Source organism: Mastacembelus armatus, chromosome 12, assembly GCF_900324485.2.
Source record: "Mastacembelus armatus chromosome 12, fMasArm1.2, whole genome shotgun sequence".
Taxonomy (NCBI): domain Eukaryota; kingdom Metazoa; phylum Chordata; class Actinopteri; order Synbranchiformes; family Mastacembelidae; genus Mastacembelus; species Mastacembelus armatus.
The window spans coordinates 20,319,163-20,345,790 of NC_046644.1; the positions used below are offsets into that span (position 1 = coordinate 20,319,163).

Sequence of the window (26,628 nt, forward strand, 5' to 3'; positions counted from 1 at the left end):
TTACATACATCTGGTTTTATGATGCTTCCTCCTGCTACTGAAAGACTTTGGCTAAGTTGGTAAAAGTTGCAGAAACTGTTATTAAATATATAAAAAGAAGTATGTTTAATACATATTGTACCTCACACCTGATTTATCAAACAGCCATATATTAACATCTTATATAAAAACAAGTTTACTGGCGCTTTAGCTGCTACAGGTACAACCTGAGTGAAGGTTCTGCAGATGCCCTCATTAAAGGCATTTCCTGGTTATGTTAATAAAAAGCAGCAAGACGTTTCTACATACATTAGCAGTATACACAAGTGTCAGTAGGAGGCAGAACAAAGAGCACTCAGGGGGAGCACTGGATCCTAATTGCCACCAGGCTGCTCTCCACAGGTGGTGGTGGTGGGGGGGGGGGGGCAGTATTCAGTTGTGAGTGGGAGCAATGAGTCTGTGTTTATGTGAATCGTATGTGCATGTACTGAAGTACGTGTTTCTTTGTGCACAGAACTGTTTACATGTTGGATTTGTACTTTTAGGTTTTTAACTCTGCTAGTATTAAATAGTCAGAGGGATCCGGAGTCCGGTTCTGGTTGGTCTGGGGCCTGATCAATGGCAAAAATGTTCACCAGACTCAGTTCTTAGTTAGTTAGTTAGTTAGTTAGTTAGTTAGTTAGTTAGACAGACTTCCCCAGTTAAAGAATCATTATTATTATTATTAGGCTCAGCTGTTTCTGTACCAGCACTTGTGGCTCTTTGACCTGTTGAAACCAAAGGACATTTAATAATCGATCATTTATCGATCAGTTTCAGATGTGTCTTTTGTTTCAGTGTGGCTGCAGGTCATGGGGTCACAAAGTGCCCGACTGCTCCTTTAAGGTCTCAAAGTGCCTCTTCTTTCCACCTAAACTCCTCCTTCGCTGCTCTTTGTGCCTCCTCTGCAAACAAACGGGACCAACCTGTTGTGCCTGGTCCAGGATCAGTCCAGTCGAGGTGGTCTCCTCGTGCGCTGCAGCGGAACCGCGTCGCTGAACCGACCCGGGGTCTGCGCTCGTCCCGGGTCCTCCCCCACTCGGCCCCACGCTCTTTGCTTCCACTCCACTTCAGAAACACCAACCAGCCCGTCTGGTTCCCACGCCTGCACACCGCAAGCCACCAGAAACCTCCAGAGTCAGCCGAGACCGTAACATGCGGAAACGTGCGCCGTGAACACGCCGCGTGTGTGCGGGATTGTGCGTTTCCCAGCTCGACCCACGATGTAGGAACTAAGAGAAAAGCGGCCTTTACTTTTTTCCGCTGGACCAGTGAAGGGGACCAAACTTTTCGCTCGGTGGGACCGGGCTGTGTTTGACGCTGCGAGCGGGGCTGCGGTGGTTCTGAGTGAATCTGACGCTCACCCGGAGCTTTTCTTATCGCGGAGCTGCTTTTATTTACTCTTTTCCCGGTGGAAACGGGCCCACGGAGAATTTCCACACTTCAGGAATTCGACGCCAGAAACGGACGCGTCCGTGAACGCAGCGTCTAGCTAGCTAGCTAGCTTGTTGGCTAGTTACCGTTAGTGTTTTTCTTTTTTTGTTGACGAACTGAAAGACAAAAAAACGTCGCTCGACTTGACGTTACCGCCGACAGCGATGTGTTCAGCGCACAGCTAACGCCTGCCCCGCGTTTTCCTGCAGGTTTTCCAGTTTTGAGGGCTGTTTTTACAAAGTGTAAGTCGGGTCTAACTGGCGGCTAGCTGCCGAAGCTAACGTCCGAACATGCCGCAGCTAAACGGCGCAGACGGCGACGATCTGGGGGCGAGCGACGAGCTGATCGCCTTCAAAGACGAAGGGGAGCAGGAGGAGAAGAGGAACGTGGCTGCCGAGCGGGACCTGGACGATGTCAAGTCCTCCCTGGTCAACGAGTCCGAGACCAACAGCGGGTCGGACTCGGAGGTGAGTTCAGGGACCGGGGCCGGGTTCGAAGCAACTTTTTCTCCGCGGTGTTGTTCGCACATCCCCGGCTGCCGCGCTCGGTTGTTCCCCGCAGCGCAGCTCTGCCTTGGTTAACGTGTGTGTGTGTGTGTGTGTGTGTGTGTGTGTGTGTGTGTGTGTGTGTGTTGGTGTGTGTGCAGGCAGACAGACGCCCCAAGCCCAATCCAGATGTGGAGAGCAGGGCCAGGCAGAGCCAGCTGTTTGAAGAAGGTATGGATCCTGTTTTCTTTCCACCTTAAATGTCAGTCACAGCAGATGGATGCTGCCTTAAAGTGTCAACGTTAACAGCTGCAGAGTTCAGCCCCTGCTGCAAACATGCACTGATGATGATGATGATGATGATGAAGAACCTTTCTTTAACCGCACCTTGCTTTTATTTCATGAGGCTGAAGGCAGCAGCTGCTGATTCTGTGCGTGAGTCCAAGTCCCGTCCAGAGACTGACACACACGGTTGCAAATAACCCAGGCCTTGTTGTCTGCTTGTTTTCTTTTGTCACAGTCTGAGCTGCACTCTCTGTGATGACTGAACTAAAACCAGTTGTAGTGTCCCTTTAAATGTTGCACAGTCTCATGGGTAATGTGTTTTTCAGCACTGAGGAGGCAGCAGGACGGGGGTCTCTTCCAGCCCTCTCCGTACGTTGGATATCCCTTTTTCATGATCCCAGATCTCGGGAACCTCTGTAGTCCTTACCTCACCAATGGAGCCCTCACACCAAGTGCCCGGCCGGTGAGATGTGCACACACACACACGCACACACGTGCACACTTTCTGACCAGTAAACAGGTTTGTGTGTCCTGTGGTTGCACCTGTGCCACCAACATACGTGCATTAATGCAACGTTCAGAAGATAGAGCTGAAATGATGAGCAGCCCAAAATGACTCTGCAAACATTTCACTAATCCATTAAATTATTTTAAGGTCTTGTTTTTATGCCTTTGTGACGTGAAAGTCTGTTTTGACAAATGGAAGAATGTGGACTGGACAATCTTGCAGTTACAATTATTTCCAGTAGCTTTAAGACATAAACGTTTAATCTGAGGGGAGCACATTTCAACTGATACTGAATCACCTGAGTTTGTGACCATGTGTCTTCTTTCCTGATTTGAACGTTATTCAGCAGCCTGAAGCCTTAAAATGATAATAAGCAGCAGAAAGTAAATTTTTATTTTTTATTTGTAAAGACCAAAACCACAAATTGCCTTAAAACCTGTGCAGCGTGCGACGCCCTGTGTCCTCAGGCTTATAGCTGGGATGAGAATAAACCTTTTCCGGGAGTGAAAATTACAGTTGGTTGTCCTGAAATGATGCAGAGCTGGTCTGAGCAGAGTTTGACACTCACATCATGTAGAGGAACTCGCCCAGTAAACAGCGACAGGTTCTGGCTGCTCCTCAATTTCAGGATCAGATTGTTTTGCAAATTGAGACCTGGGTGTCTCTGACTCACCATTGTCCTGAAAGCCTCTTTGTGCACTTACATTTGATTGTGTCTGTGTATGTGTGTGATCTGCTGGGTTGTGATGGGACAGGGCTCGACAGGCCCGGACACAGTCCCCTGGCGGAGCAGGAATGAGCTCCCATCATGGCTGCTGCTGTGCTGCGGATTAGCTGCCGTGGCTGGGAGGTGCACAGCGAGGTCTGACGCTGCGTTGCCCAATGTGCCGGTCCTCACAGCTTTATGGAAGCTCAGTGTGGATTATAGGGATCCCGGCTGGGGGTTTAGTGCAGTAACACTAATCTAAAAAATTGGCTTGTTGGTTACTGCAGAGGACAGTTCACAGGGCAGGCCATCAGGTTCAGGTCTGAGCTTTGTGTGTCAGTCAGGTTTCCTAATATTTCTCATTGAAAAGACAACAGCTGGAATAAAAGGTTGATTGATAGATGGTCAGTGAATCAATCATATATCAGTGTTTTTCTTTTTCAACCAGTGATGTCAAACATTTGCTGGTTCCAGCAGCAGAAATGTGAAGATTTGGTTCTTTTCTCTCTCAAATCATCATAAAATGAATTTCTGGGATTCGACCTGTTGTCTGCCAGCGAGAACTAGAAATCTTTTAAGTATTTTCAGAGACGAAGGAGTTGACAGAAATAATTTTCACATGAATCTGCTGTGTTACGTGAATTAGCATTTGTATTTGCTCATGACAGTATAAACGTGTTGACACAAACTACACAGAGGGACATAAAGTGTGGTCCCTGAGCAGCACCCTGGCCCAGAATTTGAGGGTTGTAGCGATGCGAGTGTCCGGAGACGCAGCTTTGTGGTTCCTTTTCTCCTCTGGTTTGTTTTGAAAGTCCTCTGTGGATTTAGCCCAGACGTGCATGTGGACTAAACACACAGCCTGGGCCGCTCACACAAACACCTGCATTCCTCAGCTTTGTAAGGCCCTCCCCCTGTGTCAGAGGCTCATTGTTGTCATTAGCGGGGTCTGAATGGCCCTAATGCATGGCTCCACGGGGGGGGTCGTTACATCTCATTATAGCTAACACGCTGCCTGTGGCCTTTCCAGACACACACACTTCCACTGGCAGGCTGATTGATTGTGCTCAGCAGACTGCATGTTGCCTCGAGACAACACAGTTAGTCCCACTCTCGGTCTGCTCTGGTCCTCCCTCACTCTCCTCTGTACACAATGGACACGTTGTGCTGTGCAGCTTTCCTGGTTAGAGCGTTAGGTGTGTTTATGGGAGAGGGGGAGGAGATGAGGCTGCTGGGCTGAAGGCGAGTCAGGGTAAACACACTATCTTTAGTTGGACGCTACCTGAACCATAATACAGACTGTTTACTGTGCTCGTGGACCAGGCAGGAAGCAGCAGGCGGCGTGTAGACCCGACCCGTCTGCTTTCTCCTCTGCTGGCCTCCCCCTGCCTGCAGTCTGCTCCTCAGCCCGAAATGGAAAAAACATCTTCCCCAGTTTGACAACACACATGCAACAAGATTCCAGAGACATAAAACCTGAACATGCTGGCACATGTGAGTTGTTGCATTGGTTTGTGGGTAAAGGAGTTACTCAATTCATGTTTTAGGGTGACTGGCTTTGTTATCCGTTAACGTATATACTGTAGATGGCTGCTGTACACAATATAAAAGTTTGGGGTTAAAATCAGACTCAACCTCCACAGGATCCGCTCACACTGACTCAGCCGACCAGAAAACTCCATTGTACAAGGGTGTAGAGGAAAAAGACCTTGTTGGCTCAGGTTTGCTGAAGTCAGTCACCCATACTCACCTGCACACACCACCCTTCATGCCACTGTCACACCTGAGCTGCAGTGAATGGCAGGAAGAGGAGTGAGCAGAGATAAGCTACCTGGTATGTTGAGTGTGCTGGGGGTGGCAGGGCCGCACTTTGTTTTCACTCTGTTTATGCTGACAAACCGTTTGTGTAGATGTGTGTGTGTGTTTACTCGACTGAGTCTTAAATGATCAGGATGACCTATGTAGAACCACAAACACAACAAAAACAAAACCCCAGCATGTGCTGCTAAGATGTGTTTTCTCCTTGGTCCATATGACTGTAAGAAATCTCTAGTAATTGGAGCTGCTTTCTACAAAACTGTAGTTTGTTAAAAGCCGTGTGAACTCAGGTGTTCCCCACAGTCCGGTCCCTGCAGGTACCCAGGTCCAGCCCCTGGTGTCTCTCAGCTATAGTACCCCCCAGGACTCTCTGCTACCTATAGCCCTTGTGTTGTTATTCCAGCTTCTCCTACCCTGTGTTGGCAAAGTCCGCTCCGTCAATGAGCCCCCCCTGCCACCTGGCCAGGGTCAGAAGAAGCCAGTAGTGGTTTCCAACAGCAGCCATGGAGGAGTCTCTGCAGCTCAAAGTGGGATCCAGCTTTACATCTTCCATATGTGTACATGATTTTTTTTTAGAATGGCTGTTTACAGCGTTTCCTACAGATTATTAATTTCTGGTGGTTTAAGAATAAGCTGGAAAAGCTTTTTAGGGGCTTAGCTCGTGGTGGTGATTGCTCAGTTGCTGTTTTCAATTATTAAGAAGAATGTGCAGTTTCATGCAGGCCTGTCTGGGAGCAGAGAAAGGAAGGTTTTATTAGGGTGTGAGCAGATCTGTTTGGGTGGCCTGTGGAACCAGGAAAAGTGCTTAATAATATTATTGTTAGAAAAATATCTTACTTTGAGATTAAATAAGCGCTGGGTGCTTAATGCTGGTGCTTGAATGCTACTGAAATCAAACATTATACGTTGATTTATGTGGCTTGAATTACTTGTTTGATATTTCAGGAAGATGTTGGACCAAGATCACGGTCCCTGCAGCCGTTCTGCTTAAAAATCATTTAACAGGACAACATGGCAAGATTGGCAGCAAATCATGAGTTTAGTTTGTGTGTAACAACGCAGCCCTGCTGCTCAGCTGAGAAAAGAATTTGGATTTTGTGTTTTTCTGTTGTGAGCTGATCCTCAGTCCTTTGTCTTGAATCTGAGCTTTGTTTGTGCAGTGGTGTGTTTCGTAAACAGCACTAAGCCTAATAACTTCTCCCTGTAGTCACACTGTGATTTTATGCTTCCCTCACTAACAGACTCTGATTGTGCAGGAATGACTGTGTGTATGTGACTGTGTACATTGATTTTCCTGGTATTTCTAACAGCTGGATCCAGTTAGCACTCGCAGCCAGAGCTTCCTCAGGGCTCCGAGCGGGGGGACGGGGTGAGGCTGCCTGGTGGGGGGGTCCCTGTGTGTGTTTTCACAGAGCAGGACCCACTGTGTGTGTCTGTGCACACGTGCACGCTGCTGTGTTTGCGTGTATGTCCAGGCAGGCTTTGTCCAGCTGTGGGGGGGTGTTGTGTGTTTGCTTGTCTGAAGCAGAGTAAGATGAGCTGCAGATAAAAGCACTTATGAGGGAAAATGTAATTAGTCGTAGTTTCCCATTCAACGTGATGGTTGTTTGACTGAGCACATTTGTTTCCCTGTGAAACAGACTTTTCAGCCTAGTGCAGTAAGTGCTGGCTTTACGTGGTCTCTCTAAGTCCAGTATTCCTCTCCTGTAGCTCTGTTTTTGTTTTGGACACCTCTGGCTCTTTAGCTGCTAAATGCTCCACCATGTTCAGCAGCTGGTCCCTGACTGTGTCTGTCTGCTGTTTGCTGCTGAGCAGGTAGAGGACTGTGGCTTTTTACAGCTGCTGGAACACTGAGGTCCAGAACCAGGGAACCAGGACCCTGAACACTGAGCTGAGACTCAGCTGCAAGTTCATCACTGCCAGAAACAGCTTTCAGTGTCACATTTTTCATCACATTAGTAGAAAATAACAGGTTGATCACGTTTAGTCGTAACTTGCAGCAGCTACAGTTCAACACAATTCTTCATAGGGAAACAGAAGATTCTTTCAGTTTCAGTCCACCAGCTTTCATTTGGATTTTGAGTTTGCACATAAAAAACCTGCGTGGAAACTCTGGAAATGTGAAAAAAATCTTGAAATACGGCGTAAAAGTTTTTATGCTTTTCTGAGGTGGAAAAGTTGCTGTATCGACAAAGTCCAGTGGAAACAGCTTTAGTGAATTAATCATGATGTCATGAATCATGAGAGTTAAATGTCACTGGAGAGAGGAAAAATAACAGCAGAGCAGCACAGATGTGTGTGGAGCAACGAGTGTAATGTTCCTCAAATTAATACAGGAAACAAACACTGATTCCATATTTCCATCATGTTCTCTATAGTGGTTCTACAGTCACAGCTTGAGCTTGAACTGGAGCTCTCAATTACTCCATTTTATTGCATCCTCATTTCTGCAGCGCTTTAATGGCATCCCGCTGGAAAAATAGCTCCAGTGCCTGTTTATCTCCACGAACCAGTTTCTATGGTTTGCATAACGATGCTGCATGGAAAAGCACATAATTCAGTTAAGATTTACGCTTCGTTTGGATGGAACCCCACTTCCAGGGACAGGCAACCATTCATGCTCGCATTCACACCTCAGGGCAGGTTGGAGTCATCAGTTATCCTGACTGCAGAGCAGACTGCACACACAACAGCCCCAGCCTCAGCTCTTAGTTCTGGTCTGGTTCATGTTCACACTGGCGTCTTACAAACACACCAGGACAAGCAAACATGAAGTCAGTGGGCAAACAGGTCACCTGGTGGCTGTGATGGGGATTCTTTCTGAGGTTTTGTTCTATGTCTTATTTCCAACACCGTAATTAGATAAAGACTTGAATGTTGTAGGATGATAATGAGTGGAAACCCTTGTGAATCCTGTCTCTTTGCCGTCAGGAGACATTAGAGCCACATGTCTTGTTTGACTCTCTCCTCTTGTTTGGGGTCAGAGGTCACAGTCGTGAGTCCGTCCACGTCCCTCACAGTTGATTGAGTATCAAAAGCCTCTTCTTTTCCTCTGGGCTCAGTCTGTCTCTGCTCCACACAGCGTGATCAACAGTGGGACCCCTGTGGTTTGGGGGCTGGTGGGGTCCACATGTTTGGTGGATGGGGGGCAGGGTGGAGGCAGACTTTCAGGACTTTCTTTGTCTTAGTCAGGACCCAGAGTGTCCATGCACACAGTGTGCTTGTGTGCCGTTGGTTATGGGTTACATCTGACCTTCAGCACTGTGCAGTTATCTGTAAGCTGCTTTCTGCTGTAAGGTAGGTGTGTGTGTGTGTGTGTGTGTGTGTGTGTGTGTTCACCTGTAGAGGTGTGTGTTGTGTAACCAACGTTGTTTAAGGCTGAACTGCAGAAAGAGCGTAAACATGTGGGAGGGGAACGGCCTTGAACTGTTATCTCACCTGGTATCGGAGAGAGTATTGTGTGGTTCAGCAGTAACCACAATATCCTGCACACTCGGATGTTTCCAGGTCAGAACAGTGTGTTGGTGTCAGCCAGGGAGCAACATCCTGCACCATTCACCGTTTTCACTGATTGACTGAAACCTCAGATTTTTAGGAATTTAGCAAGAATAATAAAAACACACACCTGCTGTTATCATCAATATGCAGCTTCAGGAAATACCTGCTGCCCACTTTAATAAGAGCAGCTGTTTGCATGTTGTTGTCCACCACAGTCTGCACCAACAGAGCAGCAGCATTCGCCCTCTGTCCCCTGCAACCTGTCTCTGATATTTGGGTGTTTAAAAAGATCGATGGGCTGACAGGAACACTCTTTAAAGAGATCTTTAATTGTAGTTTTTAAAGTTTAGTGACACAAACTGAGCAGAGATTTTCTGGTAGAACTGATGTTGTCTGTGCTGTCTGGCTATGAATGTTTCTCAGTGAGCTGTGCTGCAGTTTGTCCTCATCTGTGGGCTGACACTGAAAATAAGTGTTCAATAAACATCAGGACAATTGTTATTGGGCACTGCATTTATACTGTACAGTATCACAAAGTCTAGTTGCTTTTATTTAATGTATTGATGTATAGACAGACGTGCTTTGGCTGAGCAGCCTCCTAAATGCAGCGCTGTGTATGGAAATGTCTTCTTGCATCATGTCCTGACTCTGTGTGTGTCATGGCTCCACAGTACCTGCCGTTTCAGTGGCCTCTGCTCGACGTCCCAGGAAGAGCAGCGATGAGAGACACGGCTACTCCGACACACCTGGTAAGACCTGGATTAGGGTCAGTGTGATGCAGAGTAAGGCTGGGCAATATGACAGTATTTTAAATGTCATAGTTTATTTCATGTGATGATATAAATTAAACTCAGGATTAAATTGGTCTTGTGACAGACTGAGAATCTGAAGAAGACGCAAACAGAAAATCTTTTTAAATCACTGTTCATCTTCAATAAACCCACAGTGTGAAATATCTCTGGTCACTTACCTTCACTGTGTGTGAGAGTGTGAGAGTGTGAGAGTGTGAGAGTGTGAGAGTGTGAGAGTGTGAGAGTGTGAGAGTGTGAGAGTGTGAGAGTGTGAGAGTGTGAGAGTGTGAGAGTGTGAGAGTGTGTGAGTGTGTGTGTGGCGATTCCGTGGCTGTTGTTAAGATTAAAGAACATGTTTATGCAGCATATTATTTTGGAAGTATTACTTTTATTTTGGTGGAAGTAATTCCCGCTCCTCCACTTCCTTACAGTTGATGTGTTTTGATGCAGATAGTGGGTTTTGTTTAACTTTGTCATGGTTGACAACATTTGGCAGCTCTGACAGATACGTGCCACCTCACGCCTGCGATGAAGAAGAGAGCAGCGTTGATTCTTATCAGCTGAAGTTATGACTTCCCATCAAATGCTGACTTTACTTCCCCACAGGTCACAGTGAAATATCTCAATGAGCAGATGATAACAATCCATCCATGTTCTGTCACATACCTGGTTCCTGATTGATTAGCTGCATCAGGAGTTACTGTTATGACGTACATGTCCAGAAACACATGGACCTGATGAAGAACTGGTTTTCCATTGATCTTCTATTGGTGTGATTGTAAACACGTCATCCTGTGTCGTCCCTTCACACAACTCAGTCACGTCTGTTTCTTGTGCGTGTGAAAAAGTGTACACATGTTGAATGTGTGTGTGTTCTGTGTGATAGTTGGGGAGTGAAATGACAAATCAGAGCTAACAGCTAAATCCTGACACCTTGTGGACAGATGGCAGCACTGCAGAATAATTCATCAGCTGCCCTGTGTGTTTGTGTGTGCAGTCCAACAGTGTGCCGGTGGTGCAGCACCCCCACATGTCCCACCTCCATCCGCTGCTGCCCTACAGCCCAGAGGCCTTCTCCCCTCAGAGAGCTTCACCTGGCTTCTCTCCAGACGCAGGTAGTCTCACTTGTCCTCCAGACACACAACCCAAACAATGCTTTATTTTTCTGTGCACGGCCACAAACACCTGAACACTGAGCGACATGACTGTCTCAGCCAGCCACACACTGATTAACGTACCTGTACGACCCACCTGTTTGCTGTCTGGAGCAGGTATGTCGAGGACCCCTCACGCCGCCTGCTACCCCGTCTCTCCTGGAGGAATGGCCCAGATCCCACACCCTCTGGGGTGGCTGTGAGTCGCACACACTGTAAATACAAACACAGCTTCATGTGACTGTGGGGGGGCAGGATGTTTGACTCTGTCTGTGTTTGTAGGCAGGGCCAGCACATGTATCCCATCGCAGGGGGGTTCACACCTGCTGCTCTGGCTATGAATGCTGGGTAAGTGACATAAAGCAATACATTCTGGCTCTAGACGGAATGTTTCAGTACATATGGGTGGATTGTGATGAGGGGTTCCTAATAAACCGACTGGGTCTGTAGTTTTCATTGTTTGCTTTTGCCTTGTATATTTTTGCTTCCTGTCCAACTTTTGAACGTTATAATATGAAAGTTCTGTGTGTGTGTAGTTGTATTCTGTAATGTAACGTTTATGTTTCGATGTGTGTGCGTGTTGCTGGCAGTCTGGTGTCGAGCAGCTTCTCTCCACGTTTGGTGCCGACCCCCCAGTCGTCCATCCCCCACCCGGCCATCGTCCCCACAGCAGTGAAGCAGGAGCCTGGGGTCAGCAGCCAGCCCGGGTAACAGAACTGCTCTTTTAATGTGTGCATTTCTGTACAAATGCTAAAAGTCAGAATAAATTTGATCTCGTGTTTTGCTCGTGCCTCTTACTCTGTAGTTTTGTGTTCCTGTAGAAAGTCGGCACCTGACGTGAAGCAGGAGAAAGACGACGAAAGGAGGCCTCATATCAAGAAGCCCCTGAACGCCTTCATGCTGTACATGAGGGATGAGAGGCCCAAGGTGGTGGCACAGTGCAAAGTGAAAGAGAGCGCCACCATCAACCAAATACTGGGACAGAGGGTGAGTGCGTGCACGCCATCCGTTTGTTCTGCCCTTGTCACATGACTAGAAAATGATTGACATTTATGATACATAGGTTTTTACTCATGAAGTTTAAAGTTTGAATCATGAGCGAACAACGAATGTCTGAGATGACTCAAGCTGAAATGGTTCAGGATTAAAGGGACAGCAGTTACACACTGACGCCTGCACACACTGAACTCATGTTAATAAACAAGGTGTGAGTGTAATGACCTGTGTGTGTGTGTGTGTGTGTGTGTGTGTGTGTGTGTGTGTGTGTCCACAGTGGCACTCTCTGTCCAAGGAGGAACAGGCTAAATACTACGAACTGGCTCGCAAAGAGAGACTGCTGCACTCGAAGCTGTACCCCGGCTGGTCAGCCAGAGACAACTACGTGAGTCACCTTCACTTGGCTGCACGATGCGGCTGATGGCCACAGTGTCGTGTTCAGCCGCTGATGCCTGTGTGTTTTTGTCCAGGGTAAGAAGAAGAAGAGGAAGAGAGTGAAGAGTGAAACTCAGCTGGAAGGTAAGACGTCAGTTGTGTCGCTTCGCACCGCTGGCAGGTTTGTTTGGTCACGATGAGCGAGCAGCAATCCAGTGTTCATGTTACAGAGCAGAGCACTGGGAATGTGCACGTACGTGCACGTGTTTGGCCATCAGAGCAGTGCTGGACGACGTCTTCTCTGCTTGATGCTGGTGGACAGGACAGGTTCGCTTTCTTTCAGGTCAGGGTTCAAACTACATCAGGTAGTAGTGGACCTGGAACAGGCGAGACCAAGTTCAGGGACATCGACAGCGTTTGTGTTTTAGCAACATGTTTGTGCTTTTCTTATTCTAGAGCTCAGGTGTGTTAAGCCAATCAGAACATACCAATTCACTTCCTCTCCCCCTCCTCTTCCACCCTCTTTTAGCTTCTGATTGGCTGATTACACCTGGTCCAGGTAATCAGCAGTGGGGCAGAGATAGTTGAAGAACAAGCAGGGCAGTGGTCCTGAAGGATCATGGGTTGGGTTCTTGTGCTGCGACCTACGACTTATTTTGACAAGTTTATGAAACTCAGAATCATTTAAATGCTTTTAGCTCTTGGGCCGTGTTAGGCAGGTGCAGCCTAACGAAGACAAGAAAGATAAACACTTTCTTACTCATGTAAAAATAATTATTTCCATTTTTTCTGTCAAAGTTTCAAACCATGAAGTAGCAGCAGTAAAGCCACAGCGGTTTACCCTGTATGAAATGAAGCAGCAGTCCATCTGGGACCTGAGGCTGTGGCTCTGTAGCTGCTGTGCAGGTGAAGTGGGACTGCAGGTGACAGGTGTGGCAGTTTCTGGTGGACTCAGGAGTTTGTGTGTGTTTGTGTCTCAGTTCCTGTAGCAGCACCAGCAGCGGCGGCCGAGGATTTCCGCCCACAGCTGAAGAGGCCCCGCGTCCCACCTGGGCCCGAGGAGATGGTTCACACACACCCCCGCCCTCATCCGACGCAGTCTCACACCATCTCCCACCTGACGCACACACACCTGTCCCAGGCCAGCCCCGCCTCTTCCCTGGACTCCCCAGCGACACCCACCACAGCGCTGGCCTCGCCCGCCGCTCCGGCCCCGACGCACACCGAGCACACGCACTCCTCCTACGGACACTCGTCGCCCTACGCCGAGCAGCTGCAGCCGCTGTCCCTCACCACCAAACCCCACAGGACCCCCCACCCTCTGGGCCGGAACGCCATCACTCCAGGACCCTCCACGCCGTCCTCGTCCTCCGACACTCCCACCTCCTCACCCCTCACAGCCTCCTCCAGGAGTTCACCCCCTGCCCCCCCTCCGCTGTCCCAGCCGTTTCTCGTCCCGCCCCCCAGCTCCGCTCACCAATCGGCCGCGGGCGCTCACGGTGCCTTAACTCAGTCACAGCCGTTCTCACTGAGAAGAACCAATCAGCTGTGAGGAGCTGTGCCAATGAAAACACAGAACCTCCTTTTACGCTGTAAATATGCCTTCCTTTTAAACTTTTTACAATGTATCACATTTTGTATTAGTATGACAATAACTGGTCAATATTTGACTGCATCTGTCACTTCAGCAAATGGTGTATTTTTTGCAAACTGTCACTTTTTCTTATTTCTTTTTATGAACGATCAACTTGTTGTGATTAAAAATGAGGTGTGGCCCACGGGTTTCTTTGTTCCAAATGTTTTTTCACCTGTTAGTAAGGAGGTGAAATCTGTTTCCTGGTTCCTCTGTGTTAATAAATCCTCACTGAGTTCTGCTTTCAGAGCAAAGATCTGTGTGTGTCCATCAGCTCGTCCTGGAGACACTTTGCAGAAACACACTGTGTACGAGGAAGGAGGGTTTTATTTTGGTGGCAGCGAACATGATGCCACTTCCTGTGAGGAAGGATAGAAGCTGTATGACTGGTCATGTCTGCGAACAGTTACCTCTGAATTATTGGACTGTAGTTTTCTTAAATAATCAGGAAGAAGTGCAGCAGTGGTTTGGATTCACACTCATTTATTTATGTCTTAGTTGTTTTTGTGTAACAGTTTAAATCATGATGTAACATTCACATGATTCAGACCAAACTGAAACTAAAAGTTAATAAGGTCATAAGTCATGCATCTCTTGTTGTTGATTAATACATTTTATGTTTCTGCTCGGCCTGATTTGTTCCAACATTTAACATCATCACTCTCCCTGTCAGAAGTTTTACTCCCTGATAATGTAAATTAACACACTTTACTTTTCTTTTCCTGTTTTTTTTTTTTTTTTTTAATTTTTTTTTTTATGTCACTTAATTACAGTCGCAATAAAAAGAAAGGAGTGCCTGGGGCCAAAGGAAGTAATAGAACTACTGCATTTATATCTGAAACAAACTGGTCTGTGTTTCACGCAGGTGTTGGAGAAGCTGAATTAAGGCTGTGAAGTCATGGCTGTAAAACAGATTTATAACCGACTGAAATGAGCTTCTGTTGCAGTTTGAGGAAACTCGTGGTGTTTTACAGTCAGTAGATGATCTGACTCAGGTGAAAAGCAAACGGCAACACACCTGAGCAGGTCGTGTACAGGACCGCACAGCGTCGTTTCCCAGCACATGCAGGAGCAAACCAGGTTGTGTAACACTGAGTGACATACATGCATCAGTTTGGAACTCCATATATGGTCAGAGGTGTGTGTAGGCGGGGCTCATTAACAGCTGTTCTGTGGACTGTGGTGCACACACACATAACGGACACACACAGCCAGGAGCCACGATGTTCAGGAGAGCCCAGATGGATCACAGCAGGGAGAGGAACCGGGCACTGCTGGTCTCCGTGGCCCAGTTTGACCACGGGGTGGATCTGAGGAGGAGGCCTGGGGCCGAGAGGGACACCAAGAAACTGCACCGCACCCTCAGCAAACTGGGCTTCAAGGTGGACGTCCACAGCGACCTGAGCAGTGAGGAGATCTATGAGCTGTTTCTGAAAGGTAACACACACACACACACACACACTGAACAGCATCGACCCAGTCACTAGATCCTTCAGCCTTCTCTCTGTCAGTGTTTGCTCTGCTGTTATTACACTGAGCATGAGGATATGCACGTCCGGTTCTCTGAGTTCACTGGTTTACTTTGCTGAGTGAAACCTCAGAACCTCTTTAAGATTTACTGCTGTAAAAGTCACGGTTCTCAGTGAACATCAGAAAAACCTACATGACCATGAGAAGCCTCCTAAAGGACTACGGGGACCTCTTAAAGGACCTCTAAAACCATCTTAACAATCCTCCTAGAGAACCTGCTAATCAAAGCCACCTACCCAGCTTAGAACCATCTCTAGAATCATGATCCATGATCCTAAAAGTGACGTGTCTTTAAAAAACTTGGGATTTGTGAACAATCATTTAGCTTAGTGCATTAAAGTTCAGGAAAGGTCTGATGACGTAATGCATCGAGCAGATTCCACAGTCTGGGCATGAGTTCCAAGGTAATATTATATTATAGATCTGGAATGAAATCAGGTAAATGGCTTCTGTCCATGATCGAACTGATTTTGTAGGTGGTGTGTGTGTTTTTTTTTTTTCATACTGTATCAGACACCTGATCAGTGCTGATATTGTTGTTAATAGATAAAGGAGTGATGATAGCGCAGTCCAAGCTTCAAATTCCTTCAATATATCAGAGCAGTTCTCTAAGCAGTCTGGACGGCACGTAGCAGATAACACGACGCTCTTTCCACCCAAATACTGTCTTTGGACATTTCTGCCTAAAACCTCTTCACCGGCCCTGAAAAACCCCTGTACAAACCCTAGAACCTCCTGAAGGACCAGGACTCCTTTAATGACCAGGTAAACCTCTAGAGGACCCACAGAAACTGTGACGACCGCAAACCTGTTGCTTCCTTCGAGATCAGTAGAACCTTCTCAGTGGCCACTAAAACCTGTTATAAAGCATGCCCAGAACATTCCCACTGAGCAGTCAGTTTAATGAAAACCTACCCTGACAATCCTCTTAACACTGACATGGTGACTGGAATGAGCATGAAATCCAACCTGAGGCGTGTCGGTCGGCCTGGAGTCAGGTCTGAGGCGTCAGGTCTGAGGCGTCAGGTCTGAGGTTCCAAACAGGAGCGTGAGTCTAAAAAACTGAAAGTTCAGGCAGCGTTTTAAGCTGCTGGTCTCAGTGGCTGTGTGTTTGAATCACTTATCTTTCTGATAAAAACAAAGCAATAAAAGACCTGCAGAGGAAAAAGGTCTCATTCTAACTTTCCTATTAACTGTTCTAACACAGCAGGAGTCACGTCAGCAGGCGCCCACACTGGGACTGAATGTTCCTGTGCACAGACGTGTATGTGCCTGTGATTACTGCAACATGCATTCCAGCCCCTGTTCCTTTGGCTTTGTGCACTGTGACTAATAAAGTGTGTGTGCGTGTGTGTGTGTGTGTGCGCGTGCTGCAGAGAGCAGGCGGCCTGTGAAGGATTGTTTTCTGGCCGTCCTGTCGTCTCATGGGGAGGACGGCTGCGTGCTCGGTGCTGATGGGGAACCCGTCTGGCTGTCGCGCATCTTCAGTTACTTTGACAATGAATCCATGGAGAAGAAGGTCAAGCTGTTCCTCATACAGGTAAAAAGACTTCACGGTGTCCAGCACGACAACAGGGACGGGTGTTCTGTGTTACGAGGACTTTGTCTCGTCTCTGCAGGCCTGTCGGGGAAACGGTCTGGATCCCGGTGTGGAGGTGGACTCAGCGGGTGACACCAGCGAATGCAGCTTCTCCCAGTACCAGTCAGTTCCTATAGATACAGCTGTGATGTACGCCACAGTCTCAGGTAAACACCTGGTGAAAAGATGTTCTGAACCTGAAACAGACTGTAAAACCATCGATCTGGATCCTGCTTCAGAGAAAAAGACAGATACATAAGAACCGAACAAACAAACACCTCTAACCTCTCAGGTGTGTTTTCTGAAGACAGTAAGAAACAGAAATAAATAATTGTTATTATGATAAATGGTCCAGTTAGAAAAGACGCTCAGCTCAGGTTCATTTCACTGTTGGAGGAGAAAAATGTTCTGCAGAACATGGAAGGACTAATGCAGCATGTTTCTTTACTGTGCATGTGACGGAAGTAAAAATATAGAGCGGACATGAAATGCTGAGGCCAGAAGTAGTTTTTCTGACCCCCCCTCTGTGCTGTCTGCAGGTTACGGTGCGTTCATGCACCCGCTGGGATCCGTCTTCCTCCAGACTTTCTGCACCTTATTACAGCAGGAGGACAATCGTGACCTGGAGCTGACCCGCCTGATGACCCGCCTCTCCCACAGCGTGGCCTACACCTTCCAGGCCAAAGGTCGAGAGCTGGAGGGGAAGAAGGAAATGCCGTGCCTCCTGACACGGCTCACCAGGGAAGTGTACCCGTTCCGTGACCCGGGGAAAGAAGGTGGGGCCACGGGACTCTCGGCCATGTCGCTGCTGGACTCTGAAAATGTCAGAGCACGTAAGCCGTCCATCAGTTAGGCAGCAGTTATCTGAATGTAGATCGATGAGTGCAGATAAGACGCAGACAGCAGGTGATATGACAAGACATTTGTGATCACACAAAAACACCTGAGACACCTGAACCTTCATGCTGTCTGACTTCCTGACCATAATCCAGAGATTCTCATCAAGGAAACATCTGCTGAAATCTTTGTACAGACCACACGTATTTATTTAAAGTTTCACTTACTATGATGATGGATGTGTATGTCAATAAATAAAGAAATCCCAACACAACAAAGGTCTGACTTGGTCTTTTCAGAGGAACCACACTGCATTTGTCTCAGCAGTGTTCAGTTTAACTGAAAGAACCAGCAGAACCAAAGTGCAGCCTGAGGAACAAGCTGCCGTGTGTTTAAAGGGCTGGGCCCTGAAGCTCATAAAGGCTGTGTGATCCTGTGAGAACAGATCAGCATCAAAAGACTGGAGTTCTTGTCTTAGTGCTGTGTTCATCATACTGGGTGGTTGTGTATCTGCATCACCTCAACGATCTGAGTGCGTTAAGTAGGAACACTTCCTCGTTTCATATGTCCAGCGGCTTGATGCGGTTTAAGGACTGCTGTGTATCCACATGTCATGTTAGGAAACTGGTCCAAAACAAGAGAGAGGTTCTGCAGCAGGTGAGGAGGTGGGCGTGGCTGATGTTACTGCAGAGCAGGGTGTGAAGTGATGAGGGAGTTAGTGGCTGTGACACAAAGGTGTGGCCAACTGTTAGACAAAGCCTGCAGCCTGCAGCAGGGGAAGATTGAACTCGCCCAGCTGAAACATGAGTCCTCTCCACCTCCCAAAGCCAAGACTTCATGCTCACAGAGTCAATTCCACCAGTTGTTCTTGTTCCATGTTTACATCAAGTCACTGAAGTGTCACCTGGTTATTTCTGACACATGAGCTGTTTCTAACTGAGCAGTAATGAGCGTAAAGCCGTGACGCTGACAGTCTGAGAACGTCTGGGCAGATAAAGTGTTATCAGACTGGACCACTGATCTGACTGAACATGTTGTGCCATAGATACTGATCACATGAGTCAGCGGCTGTGCTGTAACGCAGCAGAATCACTCCTTCCTATTTCTCTATTTGTTCTCAGACATGCGTGTTGTTTTGGGTTACAGGTACACCTGCTCTGCTTTCAGTTCAGCTGAGATGAACTTATGATTCATAGAAACATCCTCTGCCTTATTCTTTGCAGATTAAATGTTGGAAATGTTGTTCCACAGATCAGGGTTCAACATTAGACAGATCAAAAAGCCTTTACATTCAATCATATGAATAAACATGACATGATGTCACAGTATGACCTCACCTGTGCAGGTTGACCAACAGGTGAGTGGTTGATGAGTGGATTATAATAAAACCAGGTGCTTTATTAGGGACATTTGAAATAAAATGTTTTATCATAGTAATTAAACAAAAATAACCTCAGACATCACAAACATGTTACATAACTTTGACCACTTTTTCAAACTCTGTTCATTCAAGTTATTTTTATTTTGTGATGTTTTTCTACAATATTTATTCTACTCAGGCTGGAACATTCCCAACACAGCCTGAAGTTTCAGTCTGGCAGGTTTTGAAGCGACTCCACATTAACATGTCAACACAGAGCAAACCAGAATGACTTCGTGTGTGCAGACGTGATGAACTTCCAGTAGATAATTTGCAGGAGTCTTAAATCAGGTTCCCTGTGTGACCTCTACTGAGCTCAGGAATCAGACATGTGGAATGTGTCTGCCACAGTCTGATGCTTCATACACGCTAATGTCGCTAACGTACTTCACCCAGGGTGAGTCATTAGGTTGGTCAGCAACATTTCAACAAAACAGGGTGAACGGTGCAAACAACAGAGACAACACACTCCAGTGCGACTGGCTGCATGTTCAGAGTGAACTAGAGCTGAATGAAAAGCTAAAAACACCTGTCACACCTGTGTGACCATATATGGAGTTTCCACTTCAGGCTTCAGGATGAAGGATCACATGCATTTATATCACAGAGTGTTACGTCACTTTGTCGTTCCCTTCACCTGATGGATCAGCTGGGTGGGTCACAGTCACATCCACTCCTGCTGTTCTGAACTCAGAGTCTTTCCTGACCCTGCAAAGCTCCTCTCAGTATAAATTTACCCCAGAAACGTTTTCATCAGCTGCAGAGTTTACTTTCAACCTAAACCGACAGTTGTTTTTTAGGCTTCCTTGAACAGTCAGAGAAACACATGCTCCTTGTAGCTGCAGAGGTTTTCTTCAGTATCACAGTGACCCAGTGATGGTTGTGTATGTCCATGAAGACGCTGCACAGTGAATTCTGCTGCTGGTAATGAGGACGACTTAATAGCTTAAAACTTAGAGCATCATTGTCCAAGTGAAATAATTAAAACCTAGAATTCCAATGATCTCTCTGTATGTTGGAGACAGTGTGGAAACATAAATTCAAACCACTGCCATGTTTTCTGGGACTGCTAAAGAAATACACGCCACCCTACAAAACATATTTAAATGTGAGATTCCCTTAGATATAAAGGTCTTACTGCTCGGATACTTACCACAGGACTAAATATACAACATCCCATAGACCTGACCTCAATTTTTAGAGAACTCTTGACTTTAGCTGATCACTTCCTGTCTGTACATAGTTTTGCTTTTGACTGTTTTCCTTATCATTAGTCATTTTTTTGTGTTCTGTTTTTCTTTTAATTCTTTTGCTTTTGAACGTGCACAATATGCCCTATGTATGTACACACAAGTCTAACAGGTGTGTGTGTGTGTGCTTACTTATACATGTATTTGTTGAAAGATAACTGATGTGTGAAGTGTAACAATGATTGAGAGAAAAGTCAATTAAAAAAAAAGAAATAATAAAAACCTGTTAAAAAATGTTTTATTCATGTTGATTTGACTTTACTGAGACTCTTTTCTAATCCATCACATATCTGCATTTACATCATGTTGGATTTATCAGAACTCAATAGAGTAAAACAGAAACATGAAACTTATGGGAGACACTAAAATGACATGAAGAAAACAGGACTTCCCATGAAGAGGTTCAGCTTAAGAACCTGTCACCTGTCCAGTCCCTCAGGTCGCAGCACATGGAGCAACAATGCTCAGAAACTGTGAGTCATGTGTTTCTCACATCTGTCAAAGCTAATGGAGCCTTTCTCCTCAGACAGATTATAGCCTGTGTCGTACCTCATGATCAGAGCTGTCAATCCGACCCGTTTGCGTGTGATGGTTGTGGAAACAGACTGACCTGTCAGCACCTGAAGCTTTGACATGTGCACACCCTGTGCTAATCGCCTGCACAAACAAACTGTCTTTCAGCTGAACAGCTGTGATTTAGCTGCAGGTGTCAGGGCCTGTGGACATGAGGCAGGACATGAGGCAAAGAAATAAAAAATAAAAGTTCAGACATTTAAAAAGTGTTAAATGTACAGTGTTTGTCATTTCTAACTCCAGTAAAGACACATTTGATGTGTTTTATTGTCTTGTTGTTTATGATCAGGTCTGATAACAGAACAGATCAGGTGGTGGACTGAGTCCAGGAGCAGGATTGTGTAACAGTTCAATGTAATTCTTGTTCATGTTTCAGTTTCATTTCAGTTTCATGAAGCTGCTGTGGCCTGTCTGCGTTAAATGGGCTTGTTTTAAAAATTTTTTTTTTTAATTGTTTGATGAAAAATATTGTTTTTTATTGTCCAATTTTTAGTGTCATTAGTAAAGAAAAATAAAAGTTTACAGAGTGATGAAGACATTTTATGGACAGGTATGAATGTAGGTGTAAACAGTTAAAAAACATTACAACAGAAAACAAACTAATAAATAAAGATGAATAAATAATATTCATTTTTTATATTTGTTTTTCTTTGTTTCACTTCCGGTAGCAACTTCCGCCACCAGGTGGCTGTCGGGAGACGGAAGGTGTCAGGTTTCACCACGTCATCCACAAGCGACTGGAGACAGCCGCTTTCGGTAATGTGTGACGGGAGCGGTGACACTCAGACCGTCGGTTGGTTCGGCTCCGGGGACCCGCTACCGCTCTGAGCCGCCGTGTGTGAAGCCACAGCAGGTGTCGGCGGAACCGCTGGAAACCGGTGGAAACCGGTGGACCGGGCTCCGGCTCCACGTTGTCCCGTCAACTGTTTGTTTACAACCGGAGAAGACAAACAAACAACATGTCTCGGTACAACAAGAAGAGCGGCATACCGGACAGGTGAGTCACCGCAGGGAAACGTTGGACTAACGTCGATTAAACGCTGTGCAGGAACCTTTGCTGAGGTATTGATCAGGTGATCAGGTCTGGGTTTGGGTCCCGCAGGTGGCTGGACTATAACGCTGTTGGACAGAGACTTCAGGGGACGCGCTTCATTGCCTTCAAAGTCCCGCTGAAACAGGTAAGTCTGGACCAGGGGCAGCCGGTTCTGGCTCGGTTCTGGTGTGTGCAGTGACATCACTGTGTTTTCTCCTCAGCACCTGAACCGGCAGCTTCCGCCTGCGGACGTGTTCGGGCCCTGGGAGCTGCTCGACGCGCTGAACAGAGAAAATCTGGAGCTCGGTTTGATCATCGACCTCACCTACACCAAGCGCTACTACAGCCTGCAGGTCAGCAAACCCATTTGGAGGGGGTTCTGGTTCTGGTTCGGCTGCATACTGATCCCTGTGTTTGTCTGCAGGACCTGCCGGAGTCTCTGCTGTTTGTGAAGATCTCCACAGCTGGTCATGAGGTTCCCAGTGACAATACCATCCTGTGCTTCAAACGCACCGTGCACAGGTTTCTACGAGACAACGCGGAGAACGGTGAGAGACGTCAGGACGGTTCTGGTTCTGCCTGGTGTCATATGTTAGTCAGGTCGGTCTGAGCCTGTTGGGGGTGCAGGCAAACCGGGAGCTGGTTCTGAAACACTAGAACACACCGTTTAGTCTCCTCTCTGTCGTGGACCCAACTCAACAAAACACCGTTATGGAGAAGGGCCCACCTGACGAGCCTCACACCCTGACTGAAGCTCCATGGGTCTGAAATTAGTCCAAAAGGACGGTGGATTGGTGGTTAGCACTGCTGCCTCACATCAAGAAGGTTCCTGGTTTGAAACCCATCAGGGGCCTTTCTGTGTGGAGTCTGCATGTTCTCCCTGTGCTTGTGTGGGTTTTCTCCAGGTACTCTGGTTTCCTCCCACAGTCCAAAAACATGTATGTCAGGTTGATTGGTGACTCTAAATTGCCCATAGGAGTGAGTGTGAGTGTGTGAGGTTGTTGGTCTCTATGTGGCCCTGTGATGGACTGGGGACCTGTCCAGGGTGGACCCCTGCCTTTCACCCAGAGAGAGCTGGGATAGGCTCCAGCAGATCCCTGGGACCCTGGTTAGGACTAAGGGGTCTAGATGATGGATGGATGTTCCTGCTTGAGTTAATTTAACTGGTTAGAAAACAGGGAGGAGAGAAAAGAATGAATAGAAAATTAAATACACACGAGTAAATAATTTATGGGTCCAGGTATTCAGGGCACCCTGACCACCCGTGTGGGCCCTGAGCTGTCCTGGGTCGTCCCTCAGATTTAATCCGAGACCCTGAGTGAGTAGCTGGTCATGTGCTGAAACTGTGGCGTCAGGACAGATTTGATTTGATCTGTAGATGCAGCAGACAGTGTGTGATTCACGTCATAACTCCCACACACACCAGCAGCACGTTCACACACACCAGCAGCACGTTCACACACACCAGCAGCACGTTCACACACGCTGAACCGCACGTGGAGGAAAACTGCCAGAATCAGTTTGATCTCTCGTGTCTCTGAGTGTGTGAGTCTGAGGGAGGTGTCGGGGCCTTTGGTGCAGACGGAGCATCGTCGTCATCGTCGTCACGTCGTCTGACCTGTTGTTTCCTTCACAGACAAACTGATCGGAGTCCACTGTACCCACGGCCTGAACCGCACCGGTTACCTGATCTGCAGGTACGTACAGCACAGTGGGAGGGTGCAGTGTGTGACCCGTGGGTGTGTTTAACATCTGGCTCTGACCTGCAGGTATCTGATCGACGTCGATGGGATGGATCCTAAAGAGGCCGTGGAGCGTGAGTACTGATCCACACTCACATTAACTGTAACGTGTCGGGGGCGAGCACATTAAACGTTCTTGTGTTCTCAGTGTTCAACTCGTCGCGGGGCCACGACATAGAGAGGAAGAACTATCTGGAAGACCTGCAGCGTGGACCCAAGAGGAGGTGACGGCTGGTCCTTCTTCACGGCGCCTTGTTTCCAAACTAAACTTTACAACAATCAGACACATTTTCTGTGACTTCAACACATCAGTATTTTCTAATGTCAGTTCTAAATAAGTAAATAGGGATTTTTTTGGACTTGAGGAACTTTTTCGTTTGACAGGTTTGGTTAAACCAACTTATGTCACTGCAGCGTGCAAACAGGAAAAGGTCCTAGAACTGTTTGGTCCAAAAGCGTCTAAGCTCCATAGATCCCTGAGAAAACAAAGCCGCTCCCTATATCTGCAGAACTTCATTCAGAATCCAGCTGTTTCTAGGTTCCCTTCAGAGTCACAGTGACCCAGTGACAGGTGTCTGTGCACCCATGGGTTCACTGCAAACAGCAGCTGGTCAGAGTCAGTTCTGCTGCTTTAATGGAGATAATTTAACCTGTTTCTCTGTTGGGATTGTTCCTGAAGATCCAGGGTGCTTACTGGTTTGTGTTGGTCTGTTCTTCAGTAATGAGGGGATGGAGGAGTCGGACCCGGAGCCACAGAGAGGTTGTGCTGTGTGTCGGCCATGTGACGATTCTGAGGAGCGTCAACCACGTTTTAGCTCCTCCAGGTACCACAGAGTCCCGTCAGCTACACCAACGTTCTTTGTATCTGTGTCCTCACCTGTCCCGCTCTGTCTCCTCCCTCCCGCAGGCCTGCCCCTCCCCGAGGAAACAACCACCGCCCACATCACCGTCCTCCACGTAATGCCCTCCTCCCCAGCCCCCTGTTCCCGGCTCCTTTTTATCCACCTATGGGAGCTCCTATCCACCCGTACCAATGGACCCCCCCTCACCATGACAGTCAGTGGAGTAGAGGACCCCCCAGCTCAGATATGAACAGGCCCAGATACCCCCCACAACATTCAGAGTCTGGTCCAGGCCCTCAACTGCAGGCGGACAGAAGGAGAGGACCCTTCCCTGCTGCCCTCCCCCGCTACTCCCCACGCTGGGGCAGTGGTCCAACCACTCCAAGGGACCCGGGGTGGAGCGGGCCATTCCCAAGATGAGTCTTCACTACAGACCCCCCCCCCCCCCCCAATGAAGGAACAGATGTGACCTCTAGACCTCTCAGACTTTTATCTACACGTTCACTCTGCGCCTGCTCGTCAACATGTTCTCCTGTTCAAACCCTCGGTTCTGGTCCAGTGAGGTCCAGGCCCTGTCTTTTTTCTTTCTTTTTTTGGAGTCAGATGTTCAATGTGCCTAAAGGTGCAGTCAGGCCAAAATTTTGCTGAGACACATTGAGTGAGTGAACTTTGTCTGGAGAACAGGTCCGTTTGCACCTGAACAGCAGGTGGACACGCCCCCACTCTGCACCACAGACTTCCAGGTTTTCTGCGTCACTGATGATGGTGCGATGCCCCCCAAAGGTCGGACTGTTTAGAACCATGTGTCCTCTGAGTCCTGGACTGAGCTGAGCTTTGCTGTGGAAAGACACAAAAACAGAAGTTTGTCAGTTCAAACCTGAACCAGCCTTGTTCACGTGGACATGTCTCAGGCAGGTTTTCTAGTTTTTATTGGGCTGTTTTATATTTATTTGTCTTTAGTGGTGTCTCCAGGTTTTAAGTCACTAAGATTGATTATTGGTGTTATCAATAAATCTGTTGATTGGTTTCTTAGATGATTGGTCACTTGTTCCATGAAAACATTGAAATGTCCCCAACACAGAACAGAAACAGGAGCCAACAGGTTCTTGGCTGTGTAAACATGTATGTTACTGGTTTTACTGGGCTGTCAGGTGGTTCAACTGGAGTCAAACTGGGTGATGCCTCTTGTTATTAACTATCACCCAGTTTGTCTCCATAACTATTTGGTCATATTTTCCTTTTCTGGAATTGAAGTTCAGCACCTGATGTTGTTTTAGATGCAGTGAATGATTTGATTATTGATCGATCAGGAGTAATTGATTTACAGTGCTAATAAAGTCTCATTTTAACAAGCCCAGTTGTTGCACCAGCTTCACTCTGTCCCACCACTATTCCCACTCTGACCTCAACAGCATCTTGGTTACAAAGGTCAAGTATAGTTCAACCTCTGCACAGACTAGTTCATTACTCTGAAGAGTAAAATCCAGACAGGACGTCCACTCGAGCCAAAGAGCAGGAGACGTTTTGTGTCCATTTGCATCTTCTGCTTTACATCTTTACGCATTTTGTGCTTCTTCATTTTCCATCTTTGTAGTTTTGAATCCAGTTTGACTGGATGATTAGTGTCGTTTGACTCATTTTCTGTAGTCATTTCATTGGCTTTCCATACAAACTGTACACTTCCTTTGTACAGAGGCCTCCTGACCTGTACGGGCCCCTGACCTGTACGGGCCCCTGACCTGTACGGGCCCCTGACCTCTATGGGCCCCTGACCTGTACGGCCCCCTGACCTCTATGGGCCCCTGACTCATACGGCCCCCTGACCAGTATGGGCCCCTGACCTGTATGGGCCCCCTGACCTCTATGGGCCCCTGACTCATACGGCCCCCTCACCAGTATGGGCCCCTCACCTGTACGGGCCCCTGAGTATGTGCCCAATAATCCCCGTGTCAGCCAGTGTTTCATTAAAGAAAAGATACAAGTTAATTAATGTGTCTATAATAAAATAACAGAAATATTCTATTTCATTTTCTTTTTAATGTGGAGGAAGCTTAGTTTTTATTTTCAAACCAAATCTAATCAGTCTGATCACTGATCGATTCTCAGCATCCCTCATGATGC

At 47.2% G+C, this 26,628-nt stretch overlaps 3 protein-coding genes across 3 annotated transcripts; all 3 read left to right on the plus strand.

Moving 5' to 3' along the window:
- Positions 1-908: 908 nt before the first annotated feature.
- On the plus strand, positions 909-13,849 carry LOC113124321 (transcription factor 7-like 1-B). The gene is made up of 12 exons (XM_026296993.2): positions 909-1,919; positions 2,099-2,168; positions 2,549-2,685; positions 9,424-9,501; positions 10,541-10,658; positions 10,815-10,896; positions 10,980-11,045; positions 11,288-11,404; positions 11,519-11,684; positions 11,971-12,078; positions 12,164-12,212; positions 13,049-13,849. The coding sequence occupies exons 1-12, from the start codon at positions 1,743-1,745 to the stop codon at positions 13,618-13,620; spliced, it is 1,740 nt and encodes a 579-aa protein (XP_026152778.1). The 5' UTR covers positions 909-1,742; the 3' UTR covers positions 13,621-13,849.
- A 1,041-nt stretch (positions 13,850-14,890) lies between these two features.
- Positions 14,891-17,911, plus strand: casp17 (caspase 17, apoptosis-related cysteine peptidase). Its single transcript, XM_026296996.2, has 4 exons — positions 14,891-15,138; positions 16,608-16,771; positions 16,851-16,977; positions 17,350-17,911. The coding sequence occupies exons 1-4, from the start codon at positions 14,925-14,927 to the stop codon at positions 17,661-17,663; spliced, it is 819 nt and encodes a 272-aa protein (XP_026152781.1). The 5' UTR covers positions 14,891-14,924; the 3' UTR covers positions 17,664-17,911.
- Positions 17,912-21,623: 3,712 nt separating this feature from the next.
- LOC113124322 (dual specificity phosphatase 11 (RNA/RNP complex 1-interacting)) lies at positions 21,624-25,860 on the plus strand. The gene is made up of 9 exons (XM_026296995.1): positions 21,624-21,887; positions 21,993-22,068; positions 22,145-22,276; positions 22,348-22,471; positions 23,560-23,620; positions 23,693-23,739; positions 23,814-23,889; positions 24,385-24,489; positions 24,573-25,860. The coding sequence occupies exons 1-9, from the start codon at positions 21,850-21,852 to the stop codon at positions 24,925-24,927; spliced, it is 1,014 nt and encodes a 337-aa protein (XP_026152780.1). The 5' UTR covers positions 21,624-21,849; the 3' UTR covers positions 24,928-25,860.
- The last annotated feature ends 768 nt before the right edge of the window (positions 25,861-26,628 follow it).

Bases quoted from the DNA above. Each gene is read 5' to 3' on its own strand.
- casp17 (XM_026296996.2), top strand. From the start codon at position 14,925: ATGTTCAGGAGAGCCCAGATGGATCACAGCAGGGAGAGGAACCGGGCA. The intron at 16,772-16,850 runs GTAAAAAGACTT...TCGTCTCTGCAG, and splicing joins TCAAGCTGTTCCTCATACAG to GCCTGTCGGGGAAACGGTCT. The intron at 16,978-17,349 runs GTAAACACCTGG...TGCTGTCTGCAG, and splicing joins GATGTACGCCACAGTCTCAG to GTTACGGTGCGTTCATGCAC.
- LOC113124321 (XM_026296993.2), top strand. From the start codon at position 1,743: ATGCCGCAGCTAAACGGCGCAGACGGCGACGATCTGGGGGCGAGCGAC. The intron at 10,897-10,979 runs GTGAGTCGCACA...CTGTGTTTGTAG, and splicing joins CCACACCCTCTGGGGTGGCT to GCAGGGCCAGCACATGTATC. The intron at 11,046-11,287 runs GTAAGTGACATA...TGTTGCTGGCAG, and splicing joins GCTCTGGCTATGAATGCTGG to TCTGGTGTCGAGCAGCTTCT.
- LOC113124322 (XM_026296995.1), top strand. From the start codon at position 21,850: ATGTCTCGGTACAACAAGAAGAGCGGCATACCGGACAG. The intron at 21,888-21,992 runs GTGAGTCACCGC...TGGGTCCCGCAG, and splicing joins AAGAGCGGCATACCGGACAG to GTGGCTGGACTATAACGCTG. The intron at 22,277-22,347 runs GTCAGCAAACCC...GTTTGTCTGCAG, and splicing joins AGCGCTACTACAGCCTGCAG to GACCTGCCGGAGTCTCTGCT.